Genomic DNA, 23,215 nt, shown 5'->3' with positions numbered 1-23,215 from the left:
TCTTTTGGATGGTGGCCATCCTTACTGGTGTGAGGTGATATCTCATTGTGGTTTTAATTTGCATTTCTCTGATAACTAGCGATGTGGAGCATCTTTTCATGTGTCTGTTGGCCATCTGAATTTCTTCTTTGGAGAACTGTCTGTTCAGCTCCTCTGCCCATTTTTTAATTGGATTATTTGCTTTTTGTTTGTTAAGGAGCATGAGCTCTTTATGTATTTTAGATGTCAAGCCTTTATCAGATCTGTCATTTATGAAATTATTCTCCCATACTGTAGGGTACCTCTTTGTTCTATTGATGGTGTCCTTTGCTGTACAGAAGCTTTTCAGCTTGATATAGTCCCACTTGTTCATTTTTGCTTTTGTTTTCCTTGCCCAGGGAGATATGTTCATGAAGAAGTTGCTAATGTTTATGTCCAAGAGATTTTTGCCTATTTTTTTTCTAGGAGTTTTATGGTTTCATGACTTACATTCAGGTCTTTGATCCATTTTGAACTTACTTTTGTGTATGGGGTTAGACAGTGATCCAGTTTCATTTTCTTGCATGTAGCTGTCCAGTTTTGCCAACACCATCTGTTGAAGAGACCGTCATTTCCCCATTGTATGTCCATGGCCCCTTTATTGTATATTAATTGACCATATATGTTTGGGTTAATGTCTGGAGTCTCTAATCTATTCCACTGGTCTGTGGCTCTGTTCTTGTACCAGTACTGAATTGTCTTGATTACTGTGGCTTTGTAGCAGAGCTTGAAGTTGCGGAGCAAGATCCCCCCACTTTATTCTTCCTTCTCAGGACTGCTTTGGCTATTCAGCGTCTTTGGTGTTTCCATATGAATTTTTGAACTATTTGTTCCAGTTCGTTGAAGAATTTCGTTGGTAATTTGATAGGGATTGCATCGAATCTGTATATTGCTTTGGGCAGGATGGCCATTTTGACAATATTAATTCTTCCTAGCCAAGAGCATAGGATGAGTTTCCGTTTGCTAGTGTCCTCTTTAATTTCTCTTAAGAGTGTCTTGTAGTTTTCAGGGTATAGGTCTTTCACTTCCTTGGTTAAGTTTATTCCTAGATATTTTTTTCTTTTGATGCAATTGTGAATGGAATTGTTTTCCTGATTTCTCTTTCTATTAGTTCATTGTTAGTGTATAGGAAAGCCACAGATTTCTGTGTGTTAATTTTGTATCCTGCAACTTTGCTGTATTCCGATATCAGTTCTAGTAGTTTTGGAGTGCAGTCTTTAGGGTTTTTTATGTACAATATCATGTCATCTGCAAATCGTGACAGTTTAACTTCTTCTTTAGCGGCCTGGATTCCTTGTATTTCTTTGTTTTGTCTAATTGCCGTGTCTACGACCTCCAGTACTATGTTAAATAACAGTGGGGAGAGTGGGCATCCCTGTCTTGTTCCCGATCTCAGAGGAAAAGCTTTCAGCTTCTTGCTGTTCAGTATGATGTTGGCTGTGGGCTTATCATATATGGCTTTATTATGTTGAGGTACTTGCCCTGTATACCCATTTTGCTGAGAGTTTTTATCATGAATGAATGTTGAATTTTGTCAAACGCTTTTTCAGCATCTATGGAGATGATCATGTGGTTTTTGTCTTTCTTTTTGTTGATGTGGTGGATGATGTTGATGGATTTTCGAATGTTGTACCATCTTTGCATCCCTGGGATGAATCCCACTTGGTCATGGCGTATGATCCTTTTGATATACGGTTGAATTCTGTTTGCTAATATTTTATTGAGTATTTTTGCATCTACATTCATCTGGGATATTGGTCTGTAATTTTCTTTTTTGGTGAGGTCTTTGCCTGGTTTTGGTATTAGAGTGACGTTGGCTTCATAGAATGAGTTTGGGAGTATTCCCTCCTTGTCTATTTTTTGGAAAACTTTAAGGAGAATAGGTATTATGTCTTCTCTGTATGTCTGATAAAATTCTGAGGTAAATCTGTCTGCCCGGGGGTTTTGTGCTTGGGTAGTTTTTTGATTACTGCTTCAATTTCGTTGCTGGTAATTGGTCTGTTTAGATTTTCTGTTTCTTTCTGGGTCAGTCTTGGAAGGTTGTATTTTTCTAGGAAGTTGTCCATTTCTTCTAGGTTTTCCAGTTTCTTAGCATATAGGTTTTCATAGTACTCTCTAATAATTCTTTGTATTTCTTTTGGGTCGATCGTGATGTTTCCTTTCTCATTTCCAATTCTGTTGATGTGTGTTGATTCTGTTTTTCTCTTAATAAGTCTGGCTAGAGGCTTATCTATTCTGTTTATTTTCTCAAAGAACCAGCTCTTGGTTTCATTGATTTTTTCTATTGTTTCATTCTTCTCCATTTTATTTATTTCTTCTCTGATCTTTATTATGTCCCTCTTTCTGCTGACTTTAGGCCTCATTTGTTCTTCTTTTTCCAATTTTGATAACTGTGACATTAGACTATTCATTTGGGTTTGTTCTTCCTTCTTTAAATATGCCTGGATTGCTATATACTTTCCTCTTAAGACCGCTTTCGCTGCATCCTACAGAAGTTGGAGCTTTGTGTTGTTGTTGTCATTTATTTCCATATATTGCTGGATCTCCATTTTAATTTGATCTTTGATCCATTGACTATTTAGAAGTGTGTTGTTAAGCCTCCATGTGTTTGTGAGCCTTTTTGCTTTCTTGGTACAATTTATTTCTAGTTTTATACCTTTGTGATCTAATAAGTTGGTTGGTAGGATTTCAATCTTTTTGAATTTACTGAGGCTCTTTTTGTGGCCTAGTATGTGTTCTATTCTGGAGAATGTTCCATGTGCACTTGAGAAGAATGTGTATCCTGTTGCTTTTGGGTGTAGAGTTCTGTAGATGTCTGTTAGGTCCATCTGTTCTAGTGTGCTGTTCAGTGCCTCTGTGTCCTTACTTATTTTCTGTCAGGTGATGGTGTGTTGAGGTCTCCTAAAATGAATTCAATGCATTCTATTTCCTCCTTTAGTTCTGTTAGTATTTGTTTCACATATGCTGGTACTCCTCTCTTGGGGGCATATATGTTTATAATGGTTATATCCTCTTGTTGGACTGAGCCCTTTATCATTATGTAATGTCCTTCTTTATCTCTTTCTTTGTTTTGATGACTATTTTGTCTGATACTAGTACTGCAACACCTGCTTTTTTCTCCCTGTTGTTTGCATGAAATATATTTTTCCATCCCTTGACTTTTAGTCTGTGTATGTCTTTGGGTTTGAAGTGAGTCTCTTGTAAGCAGCATATAGATGGGTCTTATTTTTTTATCCATTCATTGACTCTGTGTCTTTTGATTGGTGCATTCAGTCCATTTACATTTAGGGTGATTATCGATAGGTATGTTCTTATTGCCATTTCAGTCTTTAGATTTGTGGTTACCACAGGTTCCAGATTACTTTCCTTACTATCTAAGAGTCTAACTTAACTCACTTAGTATGCTGTTACAAACACAATCTAAAGGTTCTTTTCTATTTCTCCTCCTTTTTCTTCCTCCTTCATTCTCTATATATTAGGTATCAGATTCTATACTTTTTCTCTATCCCTTGATTGGCTTTGGGGATAGTCAATTTAATTTTTTATTTGCCTCGCAATCAGCTGCTCCACCCTCCCTACCATCATTTTAGTACCTCTGGTGACAGCTATCCAACCCTAGGAACACTTCTATCTATAGCAGTCCCTCCAAAATAGACTGTAGAGATGGTTTGTTGGAGGTAAACTCTCTCAGCTTTTGCTTATCTGGAAATTGTTTAATCCCACCTTCAAATTTAAATGATAATCTCGCCAGATAAAGTAATCTTGGTTCCAGGCCCTTTGCTTCATGGCATTAAATACATCATGCCACTCCCTTCTGGCCTGTAAGGTTTCTGCTGAGAAGTCTGATGTTAGTCTGATGGGCTTTCCTTTGTATGTGATCTTATTTCTGCCTCTGGCTGCTTTTAACAGTCTGTCCTTATCCTTGATGATCTTTCCCATTTTAATTACTATGTGGCTTGGTGTTGTCTTCCTTGGGTCCGTTGTGTAGGGGGATCTGTGGATCTCCATGGCCTGAGAGACTGTCTCCTTCCCCAGACTGGGGAAGTTTTCAGCAACTACCTCCTCGAAGACACTTTCTATCCCTTTTTCTCTCTCTTCTTCTTCTGGTATCCCTATAATGCAAATATTGTTCCACTTGGATTAGTCACACAGTTCTCTCAATATTCTTTCATTTTTAGAGATCCTTTTTTCTCTCTGAGACTCAGCTTCTTTGTATTCCTCTTCTCTAGTTTCTATTTCATTTATTGTCTCCTCCACCATATCCAACCTGCTTTTAATACCCTCCATCGTGTTCTTTAACGATTGGATCTCTGACCTGAATTCATTCCTGATTTCTTGGATGTCTTTCTGTACCTCCATTAGGATGTTGATTATGTTTATTTTGAACTCCCTTTCAGGAAGAGTCACAAGGTCCATATCATTTAAATCTTTCTCAGGAGTTGTATTAATAATTTTACTCTGGACAAGATTCCTTTGGTGTTTCATGTTTGTATATGGCGCCCTCTAGTGTCCAGAAGCTCTATTCTGGAGCTGCTGAGCCCCTGAAGCAATGTCAAGGGTCGCAGGGGAGCGGTACTGGGGGTAGGAAAGAGCTGTTCCCTGCCTCCTGGCTGCTGTGCCTGTGTCCACTGCCTGAGCCAGTGGGCCGGGCACACAGGTATAAGTTTTTGTCCCACAGCAGCTGGATATGGATCCCTGCTTTCCACAAGCAGCCAGAATCCCAGTCTCCCAGAACTCTGCCCGTATTAACTTTCCAACGCAGTAGTCATGCAAGTCTCATGAAAGCACCATGAAATGTAGGTTTGTGCTCCCAGAGCAGATCTCCAGAGCTAGGTATTCAGCAGTCCCAGGCCTTCCACTCCCTCCCTGCTCTGTTTGTCTTCCTCCCGCTGGTGAGCTGGGGTGGGGGAGGGGCTCGTGTCCCGTGGAGCCACAGCTCTGGTAGTTACCCTGTTCGCTGAGGTCTGCTCTTTTCTGCAGGTGTGTGCAGTCTGACGCATCCTCTTTCCTGTTGCGTTCTCAGGATTAGTTGCACCAATTAAATTTTCTAATTGTATCCAGTTTTAGGAGGAAGCCTCTGTCTCTCCTCTCATGCAGCCATCTTTAATCTGATTTGTTTTAAAAACGTTATGCCTCCCTATCCAACTTGGCTTCACTTCACAATTTCATTGTATTTTTTTAATGAGCTGAAAAGTTTAATCTTCTTCATTCTAAATCAAAATCTATAGAATTTTGTAATTATTTCCATCTGCCTTCTTCCAGTGCTCTGAACCCTTTCTGACATGTTTCTTAAAAACCGAGAGAACATCTCCAAGAATTTGAACAGTGACTCTCTTTACATTCACTGACAATACCAAGTTGAATTAGTACACTTGAAGAATTTTTTTTAATTTGTTCGTTCTATGTCTCAGTTATATGATACTCATTTCATATAAAAATCAGATGTTGGTGATGTTACAAAATAGTTTGTCTTCTTTAAAAAGTCTGACTACAGAACAATGCTTAGTCACCCATTCCACAGAGAGCCTAGGCAAATATCCACAAAATGTTGGAAGGATTTGGGGTAGACTGATACTCAACAAATCGGAGGGAAGGAGACAGGGAGGCCACAGCACAGAACGGCACTGATGACAGGCTTGCTGCTTGGTGAGCAGAGGAATCCATCAGACTGGCTAATTTTGAGAACAGTAGAATAAAATCTACCAGCAAGGACTAAAATAATGGAAAAATCTGTAAATTAAAGTAGAAACTCTGTTATCTTACTGTAAGGTTTAAACAAAAAAAAAAGAAGAGAGGGAGGAGGAGAAGCCTAACAAAACAGAGTATGTATTTGCTAAGAAAACGCATTCTTCTTTATTTATTTGCAGGCAAAAAGAAAAAAAACATTACCAGTGATTCACCAAGTATTTCCCTGAAGAAAGAGTGCATGCTTTTTAAGGTTAGAAAGGAGGTTTACTGGTGATTATGCTAATTAAGGATCAAAACTAGATTCTAAATAGGACAGAGGAGTCCATGCATCAGTACATAATTGGTTTTTCCTTTTTTTTAAGTCCCATTTTTAATTGGTCCAGAGTTAAGTCTGAGCAATTGGTTAGGTTCCGTTTGGGTCTGGTGCACCACAGTGCATGGTCAAGACTGACTGCATTTTCAGTCCCTGTGCAAAATGAAAACAAATAACCCTTTTGTTAAAATCATTAAGAATTTTTGAGATAGTGACAGCAGAACATTAAGCCAGTGATAAGGCCCGTCTAAGTTTGTGGCCCCATGTGCTTGACAGCCCAGATCACACATCTTTGAATGTGGCATTGTCTTTGGTTTTTTAACAGCCTACCTATAGAACTGTCATACTGAAACAGCACTGATTGCAGACCCCTCGGCAAGGGCTGCTCTAAGTGTGTATTCCGGGGAGCTCAGTAGCTCAGTGTTGCTCCTGCCTCGGACTGTTTGCTCACCTTCATGTCCCAGGCATCTAGCACAGTCTCTGACCCACGGTTAAGCACTCAGTAAGTAGTAGATGGGTAGGTGATGATGATAGTGGTTGCCAGCCTGTCTCAACGATTCTGATTCAGTTCATCTCTAGATAAGACCAAGTGTGGGTTCTTTTTAGCTTCACTGTATGAAAAGTAATGAGAAAAGGGCTTTGGCTGCCAAATTCACTTGCAAAACCCAGGTTAAACAAGCTTATTTTTTCTTAAAGCACCTTAAAAAGGTATAATATATATATATATATATATATATATATATATATATATATATATATATATATATTTTTAATCTCAACAGACTTTGAGACTTTGCAAATGCCTCCTCCAGCCAGCCTGAGGGTTTCTTCTAGCCCTAGGCCTAAAATGTCCTGCTCATACACAACCTGTTTCTCTGTTCATTTATCCTGACACCTGTTTAAGCTGATAGAATAACAATTGAGCCCTAACCAAGTTAAGGCTGGAGTGATAGGCAGGCTAATGCCCCCCACCCTGCCTGTTTCCCAGGCAAAGATATCCACATCGTAATTCCTGGAACCTAAGACTTTTGTTAGATTACATGGCAAAAGGAAATTAAGGTGGACTAGTGGTTACAAGGGAAGGGGTGGGGGAGGATGGGAGGGAGGGAGAAGAGGATTGTGGGGTATCATGATTGGTGCACATGGTGTGTGTGGGGTCACAGGGAAGACAGTGTAGCTCAGCGAAGACCAATAGTGACTCTGTGGCATCTTACTACACTGATGGGCAGTGACTGCAATGGGGTATGGGGTGGGGCTTGATAATAAGAGTGAATGTAATAACCACATTGTTTTTCTTGTGAAACCTTCATAAGAGTATGTATCAATGATACCTTAATAAAAAAAAAAGGAAATTATGGGTGCAGATGAATTAAGGTTGCTAATCAGCTAACCTTAAAAGTAGCTGAACTATTAATTAAAATATTAATTATCCTGGATTATCCACATGAGTCCAATGTGTCACAAGGGCTCTTAAGTGGGAAAGAGGGGCAGAGAGGCAGAGAAAGAATGGTGGCAAAGGAAGCCAGGTCAGAGAGATGCAAGGAGTCTGCCTCCCATGGCATTGAAGGTGAAGATGGGGGTAGTTTTCCTAAGTTGGAAAAGGTGAGCAAACAGGTTCTTGACCACAGGCTCCAGAGAGGAGTGTTAGCTGTGCCAGCACCTTGATTCTAGCCCAGTGAGAGCTGAGTCAGCCTGCCAACTCCAGAACTGTGAGATAACGCCTGTGTGTTGTAAGCCGCTGTGCTACGGTAATTAGTTACAGGAGCAGCCGGAACTGAAACAGCTGTTACCGTTGTGATGAAACTGTCCATCATGAGAAATCACAACCTCCCGGGCTGGCTGTTACTGTCTGCCCATGCGTTATCCACTTCTCTTGATAGCCAAAAGTAGACCTCTGTGTGGGTTTTTTTTTCTGTTTTTGTGTTCCTCCATTGGACCAGAAAGTTTCTGGGTTCAGGCTAGTAGATGGTACAGTCTTGGGGAAGTAGTGCAGCCTGTTCCAGAGAACATGAGTTTCTTGGGATGTTACTGCTTGAAAACTAGTGAGAAAAGTAGCTTTGGCTGCCAGATTCACTTGCAAAACCCAGGTTAAACAAGCTTCTTTCTTCTTAAAGCACTTTAAAAAAGTATAATCTATGTATAAAGTTTTTTTTTAATCTCAACAGTCTAAGAAAATATCCAGCAAACAGTATCCTTGTCCTTCAGCCCAATTCCTTTCACCTGTCATTCATTGTTAACTTGTGAATCTTTCCAGAGCTATTCTATATACATATAAGCACACACATATACACACAATATGCACACACACACACACACACCAATTTTCTGCACAGTCTTCTGCACCTTGTTTGTTTACCTAATAATTCAATTAACATGTTCATTTATGGAAGAACTACTATAGCTTCTAATGTGTAATATGTACATGAAACACTTATTAGAGGACTTAATGGAGAAAAAGTAAATATTTGCCAAATATTTTGGACCACAGATTTCTCTTTTAGAGTGTCTCATGGAGCTAGTTTTTGGGACACATTGAACAACACCAAGCTGTCTTCCCCTCGTGTAGAAATAAAAATTAGTGACCCCAAAACACTGGTGTAGCATGAATAGTATGGATTTTGGAGTGAGAGAAATCTGGGCTAATACCCTGGCTCCACTGTTGACTTACCAGCCCACTTGCTTCAATACTTATTGGTTGTGTGGCTTTGAGCAGGTTGCTTAACTTTATTGAGGCTTCTTGTTAATACTGTCTACCTCATTTATTCAATCACTTGTTCATTAATTAATACATGCAGTCATTGAAATATTTATGAGTCAGGTTAAATAAAAAGAGTCTCTCCACTTGAGAAGCTTCTAGTCTAGTGAGGGAGGCTTCATTTGTAGCATGCAACTAGCAAGTAAACAATGGCCTGTCTTAGAGTTGTGGACAATCATTTTATACCAAGAAGACAGTTTTTTACTTTTATAAACACAGATCAACAATAACAAATGTCACCTATACCATTTCAAAACTTGGAAGGGATGCAAGAATAAGTAGGTTTTAATACAGAGATTTTCAGGTATTGATTTTTTTTAAGTATATATGGACTTGATATTGATCATCAAATGAATTACCAGAGTAATCTGAATAAAGTACTGTTAAGACTGACAAAATCTTCCAATTTATTATTATGAAATTCCTGCATAAATTTTGGCATTCTTGTGGGTTATGGACATATTTATCTTAATGGCTGTGAATTTAAACATAGAATTATATAGAACTGGAGAATCTTTTTTTCAAATCCATAATGTATTTTATAGGGAAATTTTAGAATTGTCATCCTTTCACAATATCTGTAAAGCACAAAAGTGCATTTAAGCATTAAGTGTATTCGCTCTTAATTCTCCTTTCTTTGTTTCATTCAAAATAACTTATTTCAAATTTGTATATATTTCTTAAAGCATATTTACATACTTCTTAAAGCTGTTTGGCAATAACTGCCTAGGCATATGGAGATGTAGGTACCTATACCCAGGAATTCCACTCTTAAGCACATACTGTAGAGAAACATTTGCATATGTATGTCAGGGGACATGTTCATAGGTGCATTGTTTATAATAGTGAAAAACTGAAAACTCCCCAAATATCTCTCCACAGGAAAATGGGAAAAATCAATGATAGAATTTTCACACAAATATTTGCATATTTCCATTTCTTCATGCTCATGATAAATCTGAACAGCAAAATAATATTCATCAGAAAAAAATAGCTTTAGGGAGCTCAGACACACAGTGCATGGGGTGCTGGATACTAGGGAAACAGGACAGTAAAATCTGCGAGTGGGTCCCCACAGCCAGTGCCCCCGGGACAAAAGAAAAGCGAGTGCCCTTTGAAAATCTTAAAGGGACAGGGGCCTCAGAACTGGATGGAATCGCCCCAGCACAATCAGCCCAGTAACTGGGAATCCTGGGGAACTCTGGGCGCTCCAACCCCCTGGGCAGCAGTGCAGTTCAGAGGCCCCTCACGGGGATAAACAGCCTCCCACCCATGACTCCACCATAGCGGCAGAGGCCACGCCCACAGCAACCAGGAAGCGCTTCTTCACAGCAGCGGGGCAAGAACCAGACACCCCATCTGCGCGCAGCTGCCCAGCACAAGACACAAGGGGTCGCTGTTCTCCCAGGAGAGGAAGGCCACAACTAGCAAGAAGGGACATTCTCCCAGCTGACACACGCACCAACTCCCCACAAATACCTCCATTGCCATGAAAAGGCAGAAGAATTTGATCCAGACCACAATAACAAAGACAACCTCTGAGGACCTAACCAATCTTCCTGAAAAAGAATTCAAAATAAAGGTCATAACCATGCTGATGGATCTGCAGAGAAATATGCAAGAGCTAAGGGAAGAAGTCCGGAAGGAGATTACAGAAATGAAACGATCTCTGGAAGGACTTAAGAGCAGACTGGATGAGGTGCAAGAGGCCGTTAATGGAATAGAAATCAGAGAAAAGGAACACAGAGAAGCTGACGCAGAGAGATATAAAAGGATCTCCAGGAATGAAACAATATTAAGAGAACTGTGTGACCAATCCAAAAGGAGCAATATCCGCAGTATAGGGGTACCAGAAGAAGAAGAGAGAGAAAAAGGGATAGAAAGTGTCTTTGAAGAAATAATTGCTGAAAACTTCCCCAAACTGGGGGAGGAAATAAACACTCAGACCATGGAAGTACACAGAATTCCCAACAGAAGGGACCCAAGGAGGACAACACCAAGACACATAATAATTAAAATGGCAAAGACAAATGACAAGGACAGAGTTTTAAAGGCAGCTAGAGAGAGGAAAAAGGTCACCTACAAAGGAAAACCCATCAGGCTATCATCAGACTTCTCAACAGAAACCTTAAAGGCTAGAAGAGAATGGCATGATATATTTAATGCAATGAAACAGAGGGTCTTGAACCAAGCATACTGTATCCAGCACAATTATCATGTAAATATGAAGGGGGGATTACACAATTCCCAGACAAGCAAAAATTGAGGGAATTTGCCTCCCACAAACCACCTCTACAGGGTATTTTAGAGGAACTACTCTAGATGGGAGTACTCCTAAGACTAAATAGATGTCACCAGAGAAAATAAAATCACAGCAAAGAAAGCACACCAACCAAATACTAACTAAAGGCAAAAAATAAAATCAACTATCCACAAAAGCAGTTAAAGGAAACATGAAAGAGCACAGAATAAAACAACCAACATATAAAGAATGGAGGAGGAGGAATAAGAAGGGAGAGAAATAAAGAATCGCCAGACAGTGTTTAAAATAGCTCAATAAGCAAGTTAAGTTAGATACTTAGATAGCAAAGAAGCTAACCTTGAACCTTTGGTAACCACAAATCTAAACCCTGCAATGGCCATAAGTATATATCTTTCAATAGTCACCCTAAATGTAAATGGACTGAATGCACCATTCAAAAGACACAGAGTAACAGAATGGATAAAAAAGCAAGACCCATCTCTATGCTGCTTACAAGAGACTCACCTCAAACCCAAAGACATGCACAGACTAAAAGTCAAGGGATGGAAAAAGATATTTCATGCAAACAACAGGGAGAAAAAAGCAGGTGTTGCAGTACTAGTATCAGACAAAATAGTCTTCAAAACAAAGAAAGAGATAAAGAAGGACATTACATAATGATAAAGGGCTCAGTCCAACAAGAGGATATAACCATTATAAATACATATGCCCCGAACACAGGAGCACCAGCATATGTGAAACAAATACTAACAGAACTAAAGGAGGAAATAGAATCCAATGCATTAATTTTAGGAGAATTCAACACACCACTCACTCCAAAGGATAGATCCACGGGACAGAAAATAAGTAAGGACACAGAGACACTGAACAACACACTAGAACAGATGGACTTAATAGACATCTATAGAACTCTACATCCAAAAGAACAGATTACACATTCTTCTCAAGTGCACATGGAACATTCTCCAGAATAGACCACATACTAGGCCATAAAAAGAGTCTCAGTAAATTCAAAAAGATTGAAATTCTACCAACCAATTTTTCAGACCACAAAGGCATAAAACTAGAAATAAATTGTACAAAGAAAGCAAAACGCTCACAAACACATGGAGGCTTAACAACATGCTCCTAAAAAATCAGTGGATCAACGACCTAATTAAAATAGAGATCAAGCAATATATGGAAACAAATGACAACAACAACACAAAGCCACAACTTCTGTAGGACGTAGCGAAAGCAGTCTTAAGAGGAAAGTATATAGCAATCCAGGCATATTTAAAGAAGGAAGAACAATCCCTGATGAATAGTCTAACATCGCAATTATTGATATTGGAAAAAGAAGAACAAATAAGGCCCAAAGTTAACAGGTGGAGGGATATAATAAAGATCAGAGAAGAAATAAATAAAATGGAGAAGAATGAAACAATAGAAAAAAAAATCAATGAAATCAAGAGCTGGTTCTTTGAGAAAATAAAATAGATAAGCCTCTAGCCAAACTTATTAAGAGAAAAAGAGAATCAACACACATGAATAGAATCGGAAATGAGAAAGGAAAAATCACGACAGACCCCACAGAAATACAAAGAATTATTAGAGAATACTATGAAAACCTATATGCTAAGAAACTGGAAAACCTAGAAGAAATGGACAACTTCCTGGAAAAATACAACCTTCCAAGACTGACCAAGGAAGAAACACAAAAATTAAACAAACCAATTATGAGCAAAGAAATTGAAGCAGTAATCAAAAAACTACCAAAGAACAAAACCCCCGGGCCAGATGGATTTACCTCAGAATTTTATCAGACATACAGAGAAGGCATAATACCCATTCTCCTTAAAGTTTTCCATAAAATAGAAGAGGAGGAAATACTCCTAAACTCATTTTATGAAGTCAACATCACCCTAATACCAAAACCAGGCAAAGACCCCACCAAAAAAGGAAATTAGAGACCAATATCTCTGATGAACATAGATGCAAAAATACTCAATAAAATATTAGCAAATCGAATTCAAAAATATATAAAATGGGTCATACACCATGACCAAGTGGGATTCATCCCAGGGATGCAAGGATGGAACAACATTCGAAAATCCATCAACATCATCCACCACATCAACAAAAAGAAAGACAAAAACCACATGATCATCTCCACAGATGCTGAAAAAGCATTTGACAAAATTCAACATCCATGATAAAACTCTCAACAAAATGGGTATAGTGGGCAAGTACCTCAACATAATAAAGGCCATACATGATAAACCCACAGCCAACATCATACTGAACAGCGAGAAGCTGAAAGCTTTTCCTCTGAGATCGGAAACACTGTTATTTAACATAGTACTGGAGGTCCTAGCCATGGCAATTGACAAAACAAAGAAATACAAGGAATCCAGATTGGTAAAGAATAAGTTAAGCTGTCACTATTTGCAGATGACATGATATTGTACATAAAAAACCCTAAAGACTCCACTCCAAAACTACTAGAACTGATATCAGAATACAGCAAAGTTGCAGGATACAAAATCAACACACAGAAATCTGTGGCTTTCCTAAACACTAGTAATGAACCAATAGAAAGAGAAATCAGGAAAACAATTCCATTCACAATTGCATCAAAAAGAATAAAATACCTAGGAATAAACCTAACCAAGGACGTGAAAGACTTGTACCCTGAAAACTATAAGACACTCTTAAGAGAAATTAAAGAGGACACTTACAAATGGAAAATCATCCCATGCTCTTAGCTAGGAAGAATTAATATCATCAAAATGGCCATCCTGCCGAAAGCAATATACAGATTTGATGCAATCCCTATCAAATAACCAACAGCATTCCTCAACGAACTGGAACAAATAGTTCAAAAATTCATATGGAAACACCAAAGACCCCGAATAGCCAAAGCAATTCTGAGAAAGAAGAATAAAGTGGGAGGATCTCACTCCCCAACTTCAAGCTCTACTACAAAGCCACAGTAATCAAGACAATTTGGTACTGGCACAAGAACAGAGCCACAGACCAGTGGAACAGAATAGAGACTCCGGACATTAACCCAAACATATATGGTCAATTAATATACAATAAAGGAGCCATGGACATACAATGGGGAAATGACAGTCTCTTCAACAAATGGTGCTGGCAAAACCAGCTGCTGGTAAAAAAAAAAAACTACATGTAAGAGAATGAAACTGGATCACTGTATAACCCCATTTGCGGAAGTAAATTTGAAATGGATCAAAGACCTGAATGTAAGACATGAAACCATAAAACTTCTAGAAAAAAACATAGGCAAAAATCTCTTGGAGATAAACATGAGCGACTTCTTCATGAACATATCTCCCCGGGCAAGGCAAACAAAAGCAAAAATGAACAAGTGAGACTACATCAAGCTAACAAGCCTCTGTACAGCAAAGGGCACCATCAATAGAACAAAAAGGTACCCTACAGTATGGGAGAATATATTCATAAATGACAGATCCAATAAAGGGTTGACATTCAAAATATATAAAGAGCTCACACACCTCAACAAACAAAAAACAAATAATCCAATTAAAAAATGGGCGGAGAAGCTAAACAGACAGTTCTCCAAAGAAGAAATTCAGATGGCCAACAGACACATGAAAAGATGCTCCACATCGCTAGTCATCAGAGAAATGAAAATTAAAACCACAATGAGATATCACCTCACACAGTAAGGATGGCTGCCATCCAAAAGACAAACAACAACAAATGTTGGCGAGGTTGTGGAGAAAGAAGAACCCTCTTACACTGCTGGTGGGAATGTAAATTAGTTCAACCTTTCTGGAAAGCAGTATGGAGGTTCCTCAAAAAGCTCAAAATAGAAATACCATTTGACCCAGGAATTCCACTTTTAGGAATTTACCCTAAGAACACAGTGCCCAGTTTGAAAAAGACAGATGTACCCCTATATTTATCGCAGCACTATTCACAATAGCCAAGAAATGGAAGCAACCTAAGTGTCTGTCTGTTGATGAATAGATAAAGAAGATGTGGTACATATACACTATGGAATATTATTCAGCCATAAGAAGAAAACAAATCCTACCATTTGCAACAACATGGATGGAACTAGAGGGTATTATGCTTTGTGTAATATGCCCGGTGGAGAAAGATAAATACCAAATGATTTCACTCATATGTGGAGTATAAGAACAAAGAAAAATGGAAGGAACAAAACAGCAGCAGAATCACAGAACCCAAGAATGGACTAACAGTTACCAAAGGGAAAGGGACTGGGGAGAATGGGAGGGAAGGGAGGGAGGGATAAGGGCGGGGAAAAAGAAAGCGAGTATTACCATTAGCATGTATAATGTGGGCATGGGCATGGGGAGGGCTGTGCAACACAGAGAAGATAAGTAGTGATTCTACAACATCTTACTACCCTGTAAGTGACTGTATTGGGGTTTGTAGGGGGGACTTGGTGAAGGGGGGAGCATAGTAAACATAATGTTCTTCATGTAATTGTAGATTAATGATAACAAAATAATAAAAAAATACAAATAGCTTTAGGAATTTAATTGAAAATAACTAAGACAAGTTCTTTTCTTTGCCATTTTGCTTGCCAGAAAGTTTCAACTTGTTTCATTTTCTAAGGCTAATAAAATATAGTCTAGGCCTACTGAATTCCAAACAATGCGCAACACTTGTTTTACTGAATCCTGATGACTTCAGTCTAATTTATTTATGATATGCTTTTGGTTTTTAAAAGGTCAACTAGAAATTTGTAGCTACTTTTCCCATTTATTCTGAGATCAAACATTTTTTTAAATACCAAAACTTAATTCAAAAAAATAGTGGTAACTTTGGTAATGTTAATTTTTAAACACATCATTTAAATGTTTTCCATTTAAAAGTTGTTTCTATAATTGAGTTCATCCCATAATGGAAACTCGTAATGTCAGTATGATAGCTCCCCTGTTTTTTAATAGTAGCAAGTACCTAATATTTTGATTTGGCTGTTTTTTTGTTATCATTTTGATAAAGGTTTGATTTGTTACATTCTAAAAAACAAATTGTTAGATATTTGGCTTTTGTTATTACCAAATACTGTATTTCTCAGCCAGTGCTCAGCTCTGATTCTCTCCCAGTACATTGTCCTTACCTCACCTCTCATCTTCATCCATTGCCCACATCTGACCTTTACCCCAGTCCCAGGGGAAGGTTAGGATGAGGTGGGTAGTGTCACAGAAGTTAGTAGTAAAACAAAGCTGTATGTGTGTTTGTGTGTTGAGGGGGCAATGGAGGGCATTAAATTTCAGCATAAGAGAAACAGGTACTTGAGGATGCCCTGCGCTGGTGGCTGGGTAGAAATTGATCATTCTGCTAGATTTTCACTATGACTGCTTCAGGCCAAGAGTTTAAGACGTCCTTCCTCCCAAAAGAAATCACTGCCTATTATTCTTGTCTGTAATAAATCACAAGCAAAACAGCCTCCTTCCAGGCTATTCTTCTTAACTCCAGATAATTCATAGTGGATGGAAATAATTTACCTAACTTGTGTATACAAATGCAGTAGTCAAAGTTACACTGAAAGCCAGCATTTGGGTGGGGTGGTAACGGCACAAGTTTCAGGCACACAAACTAAACTTGGCTTTGGCTTCTGTGGCAACACTCCTTTCTGGTTCTCTCTGTATTTCTCAAATCTTTTCTTTTCAATGTCCTTTTAATCATTTTTTTCTCTTACTGTCTGCCTGTGCAATTGTAATATTCTCCAGGATTCTATACTAAACTTTTTTACCCCTGGTAGATTCTCTCTGGGTGATTTCTTCAGCTCATTTGCCTTTAATGGAAGTGATGTGAGTGTTCTCTCTGCAGATGGCGTCCAGTCATCTCTCCTGAGCTCTACAATCTATATAATCATTTACCTACTCAACATCTATCTCCATTTAGATATCTTGCAGTAACTTCAGACTCACCCATTATGGCTAAACAGAACCTTTTATGCCTAACACTAAACCTGCCCCTCTTCTGTATCACCATCTTCACACATTACAAGACCCAAAAAGCTGGCATTGGTCATGAAAGGGCAAGTACTGGATGAGCACATGGAGGAGAACTATTAAGTACATACACTGACACATCGCACACATGCCAGTGTTTAAAGAATAATACTGTAGATTTTTGCATGTTTTTGAACTTTGAATAGAATTATAGTGGCATTTACCTTTCTGTGCCTTGCCCTTTTGCTCAACATTAGCTTTGAGATTCATGCATGTGTGCAGCTGCATCATAGTCCATTGTATGAAAATTCTGACTTATTTGCCCATTTTCCTGTGGAAAGACATGTGGATACTTTGTAGTTTTTCACTATTACAAACAATACACCTATAAACATATCCCCTGACATACATATGCAAATGTTTCTCTAGAGTATGTACTTAGGAGTGGAATTCCTGTGTATATGTACCTACATTTCCATATACTTGGACAGTTATTGCCAAATTGTTATATAAAGTGATTCAAATGTTGACACTCCAACCACTAGCAGTTGATCTTGTTCTTCCATGTTCTCTGTGATATTTGCTATTGATGCACATTTCCAATTTTGCTTATCTGGTATAAAATATTTCACACTAGTTTTCATTTGCATTTCTTTGGTTACTAATGAAGTTCAGCTTATTATCATATGCTTATTTGTACTCTTCCCTCATCTTGGAAGTTTCTGTAGTCTTTGGCATGTATTTTTAAATTTTGTTCAGGCTTTAAAATTATTTGTAGGAGTTCCTTGGATAGTAATTCTTTGTTAGTACTGCTAGTACTTCTAATGTAATTTAATTTATCAATCTTTACCTTTATGGCTTCACTTTCTACCTTAAAAAAAAAAGCTTCTCTATCCTCAGATCCAAGGGTTATTATCCTTTATTTTCTTCTAAATGCTTTAAAGTTTTGGCTTTCTCATTTAAATGGTTGGTTCACTTGGAATTGAGTCTTGTGTGTATTGTGAAGGTGGAGATATAGTGAAACCACATAGGAACTGACTTTAGATTTTTTGTTTCAGAACCACTGTTTGTGTCATAGTCAAATAAGCATGATGTTTCAAGTATCCTAATGCCATCAATCATTACACATTTTCCTGGACCTCTCAGTTTCCTCAGACTGGCACCTTCACATGTTTCAGAAATCTTACTCTTAGAGTATGTTACAAAATGCAACTAATCCACTCAAAACAATACTGATGCTCCTCATTTGAATAAGGAAAGATTGATATTCCAGTCATGGTAATACCAATATTAAACAGGGCCAAGAAATGTCTTTACAAGATGAGCCAAGAACTGGAAATAACATTTTTGAAGTTATGGGTAATTCGGCTCCCAGAAATTAAAAGAGACGTCAGTCATTCTAACATTTCAGAGAACCTTTCACAAGATGAGATATTTCTTTTGACCTGACTTTTGATCTACACTATTCCTTGTTAATTAGATGATGGTAGTGCAATTTTGATTTGAGTTGTGGTTAGCATGCGTATGTGTGTGTGTGTGTGTTTTAATGCAGTGTGAAATCAAGCTAATAAAGCAGAACTCTGCAACTATATTAAGAACATAAGCCATCTTTTAGTGAGGCTGTCATCATCTGGAGAAGTTTCATTTATTCCCTTTATTTTAAAAAGTCCTTATATTTTAGCCTTTAGCCCTAAAGAACAGTTTCTTATTGTCATTAACCTGTCCTCTTTAATTCATATTATTCACTTATTCCAGATATTTATTGAGACCCTGTATTTTGCAAAGTAGTCTATGCTCAACTATTTGAGCATAACTATCTGTGAATCCAGGTGCTGAAAGAACTCCAAGATTATTTATAGGAATCCTAACTTTCCACAAATTCAATTAAGAAACTGAGATTCAGAAAGGTACAGTCACCTGACCAAAATCTCAGTGTGGTGAGGCATAAATAAGAATCTGACTCTGGATTCAGAATTTTTCTTGTTGAACCATCATGTCCATAAAAACTATCTGAAAATCTACCTTAATCCTAAATACTGATAAAATGTTTATACAGATTCCTAAAGCAATAAAACATTATTTGTTAACAAGTCATGTTACATAGTCCTTGTCTTCCAACAAATAAAATTATGATGAAATGACACATTTGAAAAAAGTAAGAGAAAGTAAAAAGTTTAACTGAAAGCTTCCTGGGGGCAGGAATCATGTGTTACTTTTATCTGTCTTATTTCTCTTGTACAGTGAGCTGTTTGTAGTACATGTTTGACAAATACTGATGAAATAAATAAAGCTATATTGAAACACAGGGTGCAGACATCAAGTACTTTAAATAATCACAGAAAAGAAAAATCAGCCTGAATGTAGAATGTCAAAAGAAAAAAGTCTTCCTGGGAGATTTAGAACTTAAATCTGGACCGTATCTAATGATTGTAATTTAATTACACAGAGAGGAACTCCAAGTTTCAAATTACTTGCTTAAGCTCACTTTCTGTGAAGAATTTAGATACAGGCTCTCTGAATTATTGGCTTCAAATTTCACTTTATCGGCATCAATTCTTGGAATAAGCATGTTGGTAAAAGAATAATATTACAAATATGCTAAAATATGTTTATGAGGATATTAATTATTGTGTTTTTTATAAAAGCATTAAAAAAATGGAGCCAACCCAAATGTCTGTCTGGAGATTGATTAATGGTTTCTACAACCAAATTAAAACTAATGATGAGTATAGATCTGTTTTTTTCAACATGCGAAGGCTTTGCTATTGCATTGTAAAGGCATCAAACTGCAAAATTATATACATAGAATGATCCCACTTAAAAACAATACAGATGAAAATACAAATGATGTAAAATATGATGATGGACATTTTACTTTATGCTTTTCATAATTTATAGTCTTACCATAAACACTTATTACTTATAAAAGTTATAAAACTTAAGTTTGCTTGTGTGGAGAGCTTGAATTTATTCTGTTGACTTACCATGGATATGAAAGCTGTAGAATAATGACCTCTGTTCACTGAACATGAATTGAGTTCCTATTATGTACTAGTCTCTAAGAACAAGGGAGTCAAAACGTGTTTCTTAAGCTCCTTGTCACTATAGGAGGACACGAGGATCATAAATGGAGCATCAGGAATCTACTTCCTTCAGACCTGTCACTTCAGCGTGGTCCTTTTGTCTTAGGCTGATTTTTTTAACTAAATCAATAGATCTCTGCATTCTGCTTGTTCAGTGTCTAGATTATGTACAAAATTACAGAGGTTTTTCCATGTCTAACTTTTTAATTGAAATAATTCAATTCTCTATTTCCTAGGAGGAAAAAAGGCAACTCTAGGTTTTAGGGCCAGAGAACAATGGTTAATGTGTTTTGAGTTGACATTGAAAACTTACACATGTAATGATTATACTTTTATTCTTTATAGTTTCATTTTATTCTCCTGTGTAATATATTTTTAGATATTTAATTACATGTTAAAATAGTTATGTCTATATTTATTGTTAATTTTAACACTGACACTCCCAGAGGATAGTACTTGTCATCTTGGCATGCATTAATGACTGGCCCTTTGACATTCCTGTGAGGGTAGTGTTGTCAGAACTTGGCTTGCTCAGGATAAGACAAGACACGTCCCAGGTTTAGTGGCAGTCAACCATGGTTAATTGTGTAAGTCACAGGGCCAAGAGGACCCTGTGGTGGATTCTTTTTTAATAATCTGTGAAACTAAGTGTGGGTATAGGCTTATTGAAATATTCATAATCTAAACATACTCAAAATTTGGGGATTTTTAATGGCTAATTCTTTTAAATTAAAGAAGCTATTAGCAGGAGCTCTTCTGTGGTTTATGCAATATTAGCAGCTAATAATAGTTTCCAAATTTTTTGTGGGAATTTTACAAGTATCTCATTTAATCTTTGGACCACATCTGAGGCAGAAATTATTATCTTGATTTTACAGGGGAGAGAACAGAAGTCCAGTTAGGTTAAATGATCTGCCTAAAGTTATAAAAAATAAGAAAAAGACCTGAATTCAAATCTATCCGTCCTGACTTCAAATCCCATTCTTTTGCATCTGTACCAAGCCTCTGTGACTACTCCTCTGCCTTTGAAGCTGGAAATATGGGAGTATTGCTGAATCTTAGAATATTACTGGGTTGATTCAACCTAGTCATCAGTGCCCCTGAAGCCATCTCTGATTGTTAATATTCAGCATGTTTTACTGACAAAGTCTATACACAGGTATAAATGTATGTTCCTAAGCTGTCCTTCTGATTGAACTCTCTTACTGCAGCTCACTATTTTTAAGACCAGGTAACAGCCAATAATATACTTTTTATTCTACGACTTAAAGGGAACATTTAGATAAATATAGAGATCAGTCGTTGATGTAGTAACTGCAGCACTGAAACTGATTAAAATTTAGTTACTAAATGAAGATATGTAAATTCAATTAATGCATGTAGACCAACAACATTTCATCAATGACTGCTAAATGTGAAGTCATTATTAGTTATATGCACACTTGTAATCAAATAACCACTGAAGAAAATTAGTGCAGTCAGAACTTTCTGCTATTAAGGGTTAAAGTGCATGTTTGTAAGTGGAATTTAAGGGACCCAGAGGAAAATGTAAACTGTGATGGAATTATTAAAGAAATGGCTTGAAAAGTCTTCTATATCTTGTCATAAAAATACTCGCAGCACAGAGGATATTTTATTTATTAACTTTAATTATGAGTATTGGTATAGGCCTTTGATTTTTTTGTTAACTCAAAATAGAAACAGATTAATTCTAAAGAGTTAAATATTCCCTTCATCTCTTTATGTTAATGTAGTATAGGGAAATAAATCTCCTAAGCAATTCTGAAACAAGATTTAATTTCTGTTTCACTTATTTGCCATTTTAATTTTCTTTTACTCTACATGGAATTAAAAAAAATAAAATCTTCATTTTCTTTTTACTCTAGGACTGATCCTCCAGTACCTGAGATGTTGGGAAAAGAGCACAGCTCAGCTGAAAACATGTCTTTAGAAACTCTAAGAAACAGTAGTCCAGAAGACCTCTTTGATGAGATTTAACTGTTAAAAGAGCTCTGATGTTCACCAGACTATGTTTTCTGTTCATTAAACTGTAAAAGCAAAATTTCAACTCAGCAGCAGCTATAACTTACAGCACCTTCCAATTTAATTACATATACACTCAGTGGAAACCATTGTGCAAAATGGATTTCATATGGACATGAAGATATGACTTGATAATGGTACCTTATTCTAAACTGTTCATTGAGCATGCCTTTAATTACATAAAATCTGAGACATTTTGTTACAAAAAACACATTTATTTTATTCAAACATATCATGTATGGTAGCCATCTGACATCCTGTCTAGGAAGATTTAAGAAATAGGACAAAGAAAATGTCTATGGTTCTTTTTTGAATAGTCATATTCTGAGCATTTTAACTTGTGGGATGATGTATAAAATCTGTTGTCAAGTTTGTACACATGAAACCTGAAAACCTGATGATAAAATTCTTGATGCATTGAAGACTATTTGTTCTTAACAAAACATTTTGCTTAACATTTTCCTTCATTCTAGTAATAGGTCTTTATAAAATGCTTATTAATATAAATATAACCTTCTTTTGTATAAAAAATCTTTTCCAGAGATTCTTGATAAACGATTGATCTTACCTATATTAAGGACCATCTTTGAAGATAAGGACCTTACCATATTCACCTATTCGTCCTCAAATACATCTGGCATTTTTTAAATGTTCACTGCTTCTGCTTCCTACCTTCTCGTTATATGTTCTCATTTCTCCAGTTGAACATCCATTCCTTTCCTGCTGCTCAAAGTTGACAATGACTAGTATTGCTACATCAGTAATCGGTCTGTTCTCAGTCCTCATCTTACCAAGCCTCTCAGCAACATTGGACGTTGTCTAACACTTCCCCTCAGGAAACTTTTGATACACTTGACTTTTGCAAAACACATGCTCTTTGTATTTCTTTTTCTTTCCAGCCATTCATTTGTTAGACTTCTTGGCAGAGCCCTTCTCATTGCCCAATAGTTAGATGTTTGAGTTCCCCAGGCTTAAACTTCAGTCTTCTTGTTTTCATTACCTCCACTGTCTCCCTAGGTCATCTGTAGCTTTAAATACCATCTAATTTGCTAATATCTCAAAAATTGGGATAGTTCTTTTCCTGCAGGCATA

At 37.2% G+C, this 23,215-nt stretch overlaps 1 protein-coding gene across 7 annotated transcripts in view; it reads left to right on the top strand.

Annotated features, from left to right (window-relative positions):
• XRCC4 (X-ray repair cross complementing 4) overlaps positions 1-22,148 on the top strand; it is a 234,087-nt gene extending 211,939 nt beyond the window's left edge. For all 7 annotated transcript variants that reach the window (XM_017675798.3, XM_036998460.2, XM_073234440.1 and 4 more), the window contains one exon: positions 21,967-22,148. In XM_017675798.3, coding sequence (XP_017531287.3) covers positions 21,967-22,078 — 112 coding nt within the window. In that variant the 3' untranslated portion in view covers positions 22,079-22,148. The remainder of the gene's footprint in view (positions 1-21,966) is intronic.
• Positions 22,149-23,215: the final 1,067 nt, after the last annotated feature.

Source organism: Manis javanica, chromosome 1, assembly GCF_040802235.1.
Source record: "Manis javanica isolate MJ-LG chromosome 1, MJ_LKY, whole genome shotgun sequence".
Classification (NCBI taxonomy): domain Eukaryota; kingdom Metazoa; phylum Chordata; class Mammalia; order Pholidota; family Manidae; genus Manis; species Manis javanica.
This window is presented reverse-complemented; position numbering and strand designations above follow the sequence as displayed.